Genomic DNA, 9205 nt, shown 5'->3' with positions numbered 1-9205 from the left:
GAGCTTAATCAGCAATTACACCTGATGACAAAACAGTTAGCAGAATTTAAAGAGATGCTCCAAGAAACTAAAATTGCTAGCAAGAACATAGAATCACAGTTGAATCAGGCAAAACAGCAGCTATCTAAACAGATAACAGAAGAATGCCAAGCAGTTCAACTGAGGAGTGGGAAGACATTGAATAACACTGCTCAAAGTAGCAAAAAGCCAATAAAGAAACAATTGACAGAGGATAGCCAAACCACTATCCAAAATCCCTCTGAGGACAGTAAGAGCCCAGAGAGGAATACTCTTGGCGTTCAAACGCCAGAAAAGGGGGAAAGCTGGCGTTAAACGCCCATTCCCTGCCCAGTTCTGGCGTTCAAATGCCAGAAAGGGGGGAAAAGTTGGCGTTAAACGCCCATTTTTCACCCAATCCTGGCGTTCAAACGCCAATGGGGAATCAGACACCTGAGAGTGCTGATAGTAACCCCTCTAAAAAGGCTTCTTCAACCACTTCTGTAAGGAATAAACCTGCAGCAACTAAGGTTGAAGAATATAAAGCCAAGATGCCTTATCCTCAGAAACTCCGCCAAGCAGAACAGGATAAGCAATTTGCCCGCTTTGCAGACTATCTAAGGACTCTTGAAATAAAGATTCCGTTTGCAGAGGCACTTGAGCAAATACCTTCTTATGCTAAGTTCATGAAAGAGATCTTAAGTCATAAGAAGGATTGGAGAGAAACTGAAAAAGTGTTTCTCACTGAAGAATGCAGTGCAGTCATTCTGAAAAGCTTACCAGAAAAGCTTCAAGATCCAGGAAGCTTTATGATACCATGCACATTAGAAGGTGCTTGCACCAAGACATCCCTGAGAATGCAGTGCAGTCATTCTAAAAAGCTTACCAGAAAAGCTTCAAGATCCAGGAAGCTTTATGATACCATGCACATTAGAAGGTGCTTGCACCAAGACAGCCCTATGTGATCTTGGAGCAAGCATCAATCTAATACCTGCATCCACTATCAGAAAGCTTGGGTTGACTGAAGAAGTCAAACCAACCCGGATATGTCTCCAACTTGCTGATGGCTCCATTAAATATCCATCAGGCATAATTGAGGACATGATTGTCAAGGTTGGGCCATTCGCCTTTCCAACTGACTTTGTAGTACTGGAAATAGAGGAGCACAAGAGTGCAACTCTCATTCTAGGAAGACCTTTCCTAGCAACTGGACGAACTCTTATTGACGTACAAAAAGGGGAAGTAACCCTGAGAGTCAATGAGGATGAGTTCAAGTTGAATGCTGTAAAAGCTATGCAGCATCCAGACACACCAAATGACTGCATGGGCGCTGACATCATTGACTCTTTGGTGGAAGAGATCAATATGACTGAAAGTCTAGAATTTGAGCTAGAGGACATCTTCAAGGATGTTCAGCCAGATCAGGAAGAACCAGAGGAAACAAAAGAATTTTTGAAAATTCCTCAAGAAGAGGATAAGCCTCCCAAACCTGAGCTCAAACCACTACCACCATCCCTGAAGTATGCATTTCTGGGAGAGGGTGACACTTTTCCAGTGATCATAAGCTCTGCTTTAAATCAACAGGAAGAGGAAGCACTGATTCAAGTGCTAAGGACACACAAGACAGCTCTTGGGTGGTCCATAAGTGATCTTAAGGGCATTAGCCCAGCAAGATGCATGCACAAAATCCTATTGGAGGATAATGCCAAACCAGTGGTTCAACCACAAAGGCGGCTAAATCCAGCCATGAAGGAGGTGGTGCAGAAAGAGGTCACTAAATTACTAGAGGCTGGAATTATTTATCCTATTTCTGATAGCCCCTGGGTGAGCCCTGTCCAAGTTGTCCCCAAGAAGGGAGGCATCACTACAAGACTTTAACATATTTGTGGGTATTTTTTAAGGGGAGTTTTGAAAACCTCCACAGTATATTTTATATGTGACATTTTAATAAACCTCCACAGATTAACAATAAACTCCACTGTTATAATTACCACATAATTAAAACTCCTTAAAAATCCAATAAAACACTGAAGAGAGGGAACGGAAGAGTGAGAGCTCAGAGAAACCCTAAGCTCGCTATAGGCATCTCTACCGCCATCTCCACCGCCGCCTCCGCCGCCGCCTCCGCCGCTATTGCCGCCATCGCTGCCACTAGAGTTCATCTCTTTTCTGCTTCTACCATAAAGCTACTGAGATCGAGCCAAGGCTCCTCCTTCATCAGCGCGTTTACAGATCTAATCGCAACAAGCATTTGAGATCAAGAGAAAGTGCCTCTTCGGTCAATGACGCTCGTGTTCTCCATCGGCATTCTATCCCTTCTGTACGCTCTTCTTTCCACTCATTCTCAATTTGATGGTTCTCCTTCTCTTTTTCCTTGTTTTTTGTTTTTCATTCGCAGATTCTGAATGCTTTGTTATGTGATATAACATTCCATGAGTTTTATTATCTCTTAATGGATAATATTATTTCAAATTCTCAAGCACTCCAAGTGTTTGATGAATTGTTTATTCTCTTAATTGAAATCCTGATAAATTAATTTGCTAATTTTTGAAATTTTATTTTGTGACACTCTTTTATTTTGATACATTTGAAATCCTGATAAATTGATTTTATTTAGAAATAGCTATGTTGCATGAGGTGTTTGTTAAATCTCAAATTGGCTATTTCTATGATCACATAAACTGCACCTCCTCTGCTGAATGAAGAAAATTATCACATGATGCTTAGGTTTTTCCCCAAGACAACTGTGGATGTTTTTGCATTGGTGCTGGAATTTGGAGGCAGTAAGCTTTCATTTCATAATGTATTTCTGTTCAGAAATAGCTATGTACTACTTTTCTTTCTAATCCTGCTCATACTCATCAATTGCAAAACATTTTATATATCAATCACTATAATAATCAACACTACAGAAGAAAGAAAAAAATATAATGTGCTTCAATATTGTATGCTTTTTTGGTGAGCCTCCTTGAAAGTTGGGCCTTCCATTTCGATGCTTGCAGATTTTAAGCCAGGCTGAAGAATCATTTTGTTTCAGCAATGGCAAGTCCTTTATTTTTACTTCAGCTAAATGTTTGTAGTAATTTATTGAATCTTCTTGTGCCATTTTATATAAACACAATGAACAACACATTTCTCATTATATATCGTGTTTGTGTTTTCATTTATTATTCCATTTCCAAACAGCAATTTAATTTCATGTCGCCAGATGCATTGACAGAAGATCAAGTTGCTGAATTCCGAGAAGCTTTTAGCTTCATTGACAAGGACCATGACGGTGTGTATATTTTTCTTTTTTATCCCAAACTCTTTCTTGGATTAAAGAGTTTCGTTTGTTTTTTAAACTGATTTGAATGAAAGTGTATGTATATAGGATTTATTAGCGTGGATGAATTGGCAACCATTATTAAATCATTGGAAGGTAATCCAACAAAAGAAGAAATCCAACATATGATTAGTGAAGTTGATATTGACGGGAGTGGGAGCATAGGTTTTGAAGAGTTCATCAATATCATGGCTACAAAAATGAAGGTAAACATGCCTAATCTGTCTTGGAATTTGGAAACTAAAATTGGTTACTTAATGTTGGATGGATATGGCAGGAAAATTTGGCTGAGGAGCTAAAAGAAGAATTCTATTTAAATTTTATAAATAACTATTTGCTCCTCGTCAAGAAGGATCAACAGGGACACAGGGAAGCAAGTTTAACAAAAACGAGGCTCTCCATAGAATGGTTCAAGTTTAGCTTTTATAGAGCAAGTCAGCAAGGCAAGATCATTATTTTACACACTTCATGAACTTACAGCAAATTCCAAATTAAAGCACTACCACAGGTCCTAAATAAGTGTCCAAATCCAAAATTTCACCTTAAACAGAATCTAGAAAAGTACTGTAAAGCAGCTATTAATTATTCTGGCCTCCTTCTCCTGCATATACAAGGCCAAGAAGGTAGAACATCCTAATTCATAACGTAAATAGTTGATCAATTATGAAGTGCATGTAGAAGTCAATTTCCCCAAGTCTTTTGGTTTTTAAGTTACAACTATCATTCTGATGTAGTTTGCTTAAAAAATAAACTGATCCAAAATCTTTATTGACCACAGAAAATCAACTCAGTTATTATAGTAATGTGATCTTTTTTCTTTTTCACCAGTCTCAGACATTGAATCCCTCAGAACGGAGGCACTGTTTATGAGACTCGATCCTTCGAACCAATTTTTTTTCTTTTTCTTTTTCTGTATCCTAATATTTGAATTTTATTGCATGCAGGTGGCGAAAGTAAATATTAGTGCTGGTGGAACAACTCCTTTACACATTGCAGCTGATTATATTACAATGCTATAATTAAAAGTTTGATTGGTAAGATTTGTCATTGCTAGTTGGTTTGATATTATGCCTGTGTTTGGATTAGCTTATTTTGTGTTCATAACAGTTTATAAGCAAAGTTTTACTAGAGATTTGGGTGAAGAATATTGTTGCACAACTAAAATTATCTGCCAAAAATTTTATCACAACTAAAATTTTATCTTTTTTTTAAGGGTTTGAAGACAAAGGGTGTGAAGTAAGTCCTGTCTCATACCTAAGAGCCGATTTTGTAGAACCCAATGCATTGGTTTGTGTTGGCAAGTATCTGAGTCAATTGTTGCTTGATTTGAATAATTTCATAATGCAGAAAATTGAACTTGCTTTCGTTTGGGGATGAAGCTGAAGAAGAAGAAAAGGAATTGGCATTGGTGAAGTAAAAGATTAAGAGCAGTCATGATGTCTTGAATGATCCCTGTCTTTTGAAGGAAGAACTCCCAACAATGAAATGGTAATATGACCTTTGCTTCCGTTTTCGTTTTTCTTCTCAAGTAGAAGTATTGGTTGATAAATTCCACATACTAATAAGTTGCTGAATATTGTTTTATTTGTTTATACTTTATGGAACTGCTTATGGAACTAAAATCTGTACTACATCGTGATACGAATAATCTCACATGAAAGTCTATATTTTTACAAGAACCTAATGGTGTAAATGCTATATCAAATAACCACAAATATAATATTAGTTGTTTTTATGTTGCAGAGTAAAGCAAGGGATTTGCAGTTAACTGTAAGAGATGCACTAAAAACCAAGAAGGAAAAGCCTCGGAAAGAGTTAGAAACTCCTTTACACATTATGCTAAAACACTGTTGGACTCTCCTTGTAGTGTATTTGTTGGAATAAATGAAGTCTCAGCTCAAAATTGCTGCCGTTGTTGCTATTAGCTAGCTCTGGACTCATTCCATGGTTAGTGCCACCATTGACATTTATACATTTTTTTAGTTTAGTATCATAACTACTTGTAGAGCAATTGGTAATTGACTCTGATTGATGTCACTATACTAGAAGGATAACTTAATATTAATGATATTTAAGCATTTGTATTTGATATAGTAAGAAGTGTATTGTTTTAGAGATTACTAGAGACTTTTATATAATTAGATGATATTAAAATTGTTGTTTTATTTTACTTTTAAAGAAAAACAGTAATAGTTGTGTAGAACAATACCATATGCAATTATGTTTGGAACTCTTGACATTGAGAATTTTTTTGATATATAGAGTTATGTCTTATATTGAGAAATTGTTATAAAAGATTTAGTTTTTAAATTTTGATATTAAAAAATAAATTTTTAATTTGCTAGTATGTAAATGAGATGAGATTAATGAATGATGTGAAATTAAAAATAAATAAATAATTACAGAATTTGTGGGGGTTTGAAAATCTCACAAAATAGTTAATTTTTTTAATTAAAAAATCAATTTGTGGGGGTTTTAAACTGCCACAAAAGTGATTTAAAATCGCCACAAAAATCCAATATTAAACCCCCACTAAACACACACACAAAACCTCCACTAAATAGATTGTGGAGGTTTTTAAAAACCCTCACAAAAGACCTCGTGGCACCTCAAATTTTGGGGGTTTTAGAAACCTCCACAAATCATTTGGTGGGGGTTATAAACCTCCACAAATAAGAGAAAAAACTGTCACAAATAAACAAATACCTTGTAGTGCATGACAGTGGTTCATAATGAAAAAAATGAACTGGTTCCTACAAGAACAGTTACAGGGTGGCGTATGTGTATTGACTACAGAAGGCTCAATACAGCCACCAGAAAGGATCATTTTCTTTTACCATTCATAGACCAAATGCTAGAAAGACTAGCTGGTCATGATTATTACTGCTTTTTGGATGGCTATTCAGGTTACAACCAAATTGCAGTAGATCCTCAAGACCAAGAGAAAACAGCATTCACCTGTCCTTCTGGCGTGTTTGCCTACAGAAGAATGTCTTTTGGTCTGTGTAATGCTCCTGCAACTTTTCAGAGATGCATGTTATCCATCTTCTCTGATATGGTGGAGAAATTCCTGGAAGTCTTCATGGATGACTTCTCAGTATATGGAGACTCATTCAGCTCATGTCTTAACCACCTAGCACTTGTCCTGAAAAGGTGCCAAGAGACTAACCTGGTTTTAAATTGGGAGAAATGTCACTTTATGGTGACTGAAGGAATTGTCCTTGGGCACAAAATTTTAAGCAAGGGAATAGAGGTGGATAAGGCAAAGGTAGAGGTAATTGAAAAATTACCACCACCTGTCAATGTTAAGGCAATCAGAAGCTTTCTGGGACATGCAGGATTCTACAGAAGGTTTATAAAGGATTTTTCGAAAATTGCAAAACCTCTGAGCAACCTACTAGCTGCTGACACACCATTTGTGTTTGACACACAGTGTCTGCAGGCATTTGAGACCCTGAAAGCCAAGTTGGTCACAGCACCAGTCATCTCTGCACCAGACTGGACATTGCCATTCGAACTAATGTGTGATGCCAGTGACCATGCCATTGGTGCAGTGTTGGGACAGAGGCATAACAAGCTTCTGCACGTCATTTATTATGCCAGCCGTATTCTAAATGATGCACAGAAGAATTACACAACCACAGAAAAAGAGTTACTTGCAGTGGTCTATCCCATTGACAAGTTTAGATCCTATCTAGTGGGATCAAAGGTGATTGTGTACACTGACCATGCTGCTCTTAAGTACTTACTCACAAAGCATGATTCAAAACCCAGGCTCATAAGATGGGTGTTGCTTCTGCAATAGTTTGATATAGAAATAAGAGACAGAAAAGGGACAGAGAACCAAGTAGCTGATCATCTGTCCCGAATAGAACCAGTAGCTGGGGCGTCCCTCCCTTCTACTGAGATCTCTGAGACTTTTCCAGATGAGCAACTCTTTGCCATTCAGGAAGCTCCATGGTTTGCAGATATTACAAATTACAAAGCTGTGAGGTTCATACCCCAGGAGTACAGCAGGGTGCAAAGAAAGAAATTAATTTCAGATGCCAAGTACTACCTATGGGATGAGCCATATCTCTTTAAGAGATGTGCAGACGGAATGATCCGCAGATGTGTACCCAGAGAGGAAGCACAAAGGATCCTATGGCACTACCATGGATCACAGTATGGGGGACATTTTGGAAGTGAGCGAACAGCCACTAAGGTCCTCCAATGTGGCTTCTACTGGCCTACTCTCTATAGAGATGCCCGAGAGTTTGTGCGTAACTGTGACAGCTGCCAAAGAGCTGGTAACTTGCCTCACGGATACGCCATGCCTCAACAAAGGATCTTAGAGATTGAATTGTTTGATGTATGGGGGATTGACTTCATGGGTCCGTTCTCACCATCATACTCAAACACTTACATTCTGGTGGCAGTGGACTATGTATCTAAGTGGGTAGAAGCAATTGCTACACCCACTAATGATACTAAGACCGTGCTGAAATTCCTCTAGAAACACATCTTCAGCAGATTTGGTGTTCCCAGAGTCCTAATCAGTGATGGGGGTACTCATTTCTGCAATAAACAGCTCTACTCTGCTATGGTCCGATATGGAATTAGCCACAAAGTGGCAACCCCGTATCATCCACAGACAAATGGGCAAGCTGAAGTCTCTAACAGAGAGCTAAAAAGAATCCTAGAACGGACTGTAATTGCCCGTAGAAAGAATTGGGCAAAGAGCTTGGATGATGCTCTGTAGGCATACAGAACAGCATTCAAGACTCCAATAGGAACCTCTCCATACCAACTTGTGTATGGCAAGGCCTGTCATCTGCCTGTGGAACTGGAACATAAAGCCTACTGGGCAACCAGATTCCTAAACCTGGACGCTAAGTTAGCTGGTGAAAAAAGATTACTCCAGCTAAATGAGCTAGATGAATTTAGACTCAGTGCCTTTGAAAATGCAAAAATTTATAAGGAAAAGGCAAAGAAATGGCATGACAAGAAGTTGTCATCCAGAGTCTTTGAGCTAGGACAAAAAGTTCTGCTCTTCAACTCTAGGCTCAGACTGTTCCCAGGAAAACTTAAATCCCGGTGGAGGGGTCCGTATGTGATTACAGGAGTGTCACCATATGGATATGTTGAGCTTCAGGATACTGATTCTGACAAAAAGTTCATTGTTAATGGACAGAGGATCAATCATTATCTTGAAAGCAACCTTGAGCAAGAATGCTCAAAACTGAGGCTTGAGTGATTCTCAGTGAAGGTCCAGCTAAAGACAATAAAGAAGCGCTTGCTGGGAGGCAACCCAGTCATTAGCAGGTTATCTGTTTTGTTTAATCAAAGTTTGATACATATTCTCAAAGGGCAATCATCAAAATTGAAGGAATTCACAGAGTTACAGAAGGATTCAGTGCAAAATGCAAAGAAAAGGAGCTTGCTGGCGAAAAAATGCCAGTAAGGGGTACTTTGGGCGTTAAACGCCAGAATGGGCACCATTCTGAGCGTTTAACGCCAGTAAAGGTGCTATTTTGGGCGTTAAACGCCAGAATGGGCGCCATTCTAACGCCAGGTGTGCAACATCCTGGGCGTTTAGCAAAACGCCCAGTGATAAAGGGGTTTCTGGCGTTTAACACCAGCCAGGGTACCTGGCTGGGCGTTAAACGCCCAAATTGGCCAACATTTGGGCGTTAAACGCCAGAATGGATACCATTCTGGGCGTTTAACGCCATAAAGGTGGGAGACAGAGATTTTGCTTTCCACTTCAAATTTTTTCAAACTTTCCTGTTTTGATCCATAATTTCCTACATAAATACATTTCAAACTTTCATCATTCACCTTCAAATTTTCAAAATTACATTCATTCTTCAAATCTCTTTCAAATCCTTTCCAAATCTTCTT

At 38.6% G+C, this 9205-nt stretch overlaps 1 protein-coding gene across 10 annotated transcripts; it reads left to right on the top strand.

Moving 5' to 3' along the window:
* Positions 2006-5437, top strand: LOC107626749 (calmodulin-like). Of its 10 annotated transcripts, none has more exons than XM_021115342.1 (9): positions 2007-2317; positions 2725-2780; positions 3206-3274; positions 3371-3528; positions 3600-3765; positions 4267-4356; positions 4545-4558; positions 4670-4810; positions 5066-5437. In XM_021115342.1, exons 1-6 carry the CDS (start codon positions 2280-2282, stop codon positions 4284-4286), a joined length of 507 nt encoding a protein of 168 aa, XP_020971001.1. In that variant the 5' UTR covers positions 2007-2279; the 3' UTR covers positions 4287-4356; positions 4545-4558; positions 4670-4810; positions 5066-5437. The 10 variants fall into 10 exon arrangements, with proteins under 10 accessions (XP_020971005.1, XP_020971004.1, XP_020971003.1 ...); XM_021115339.1 differs by having other exon boundaries at positions 4536-4558; XM_021115340.1 differs by lacking the exon at positions 4545-4558.

Source organism: Arachis ipaensis, chromosome B02, assembly GCF_000816755.2.
Source record: "Arachis ipaensis cultivar K30076 chromosome B02, Araip1.1, whole genome shotgun sequence".
Lineage (NCBI taxonomy): Eukaryota > Viridiplantae > Streptophyta > Magnoliopsida > Fabales > Fabaceae > Arachis > Arachis ipaensis.
The sequence above is the reverse complement of the archived record's forward strand: the minus strand, read 5'-3'. Positions and strand labels throughout refer to the sequence as shown.

Excerpts from the sequence above, each read along its gene's own strand:
- LOC107626749 (XM_021115338.1), top strand. The coding sequence starts at position 2,280 with ATGACGCTCGTGTTCTCCATCGGCATTCTATCCCTTCT. Across the intron at positions 2,781-3,205 it reads GGTGCTGGAATTTGGAGGCA|ATGCATTGACAGAAGATCAA; the intron begins GTAAGCTTTCAT and ends TCATGTCGCCAG. Across the intron at positions 3,529-3,599 it reads TCATGGCTACAAAAATGAAG|GAAAATTTGGCTGAGGAGCT; the intron begins GTAAACATGCCT and ends TGGATATGGCAG.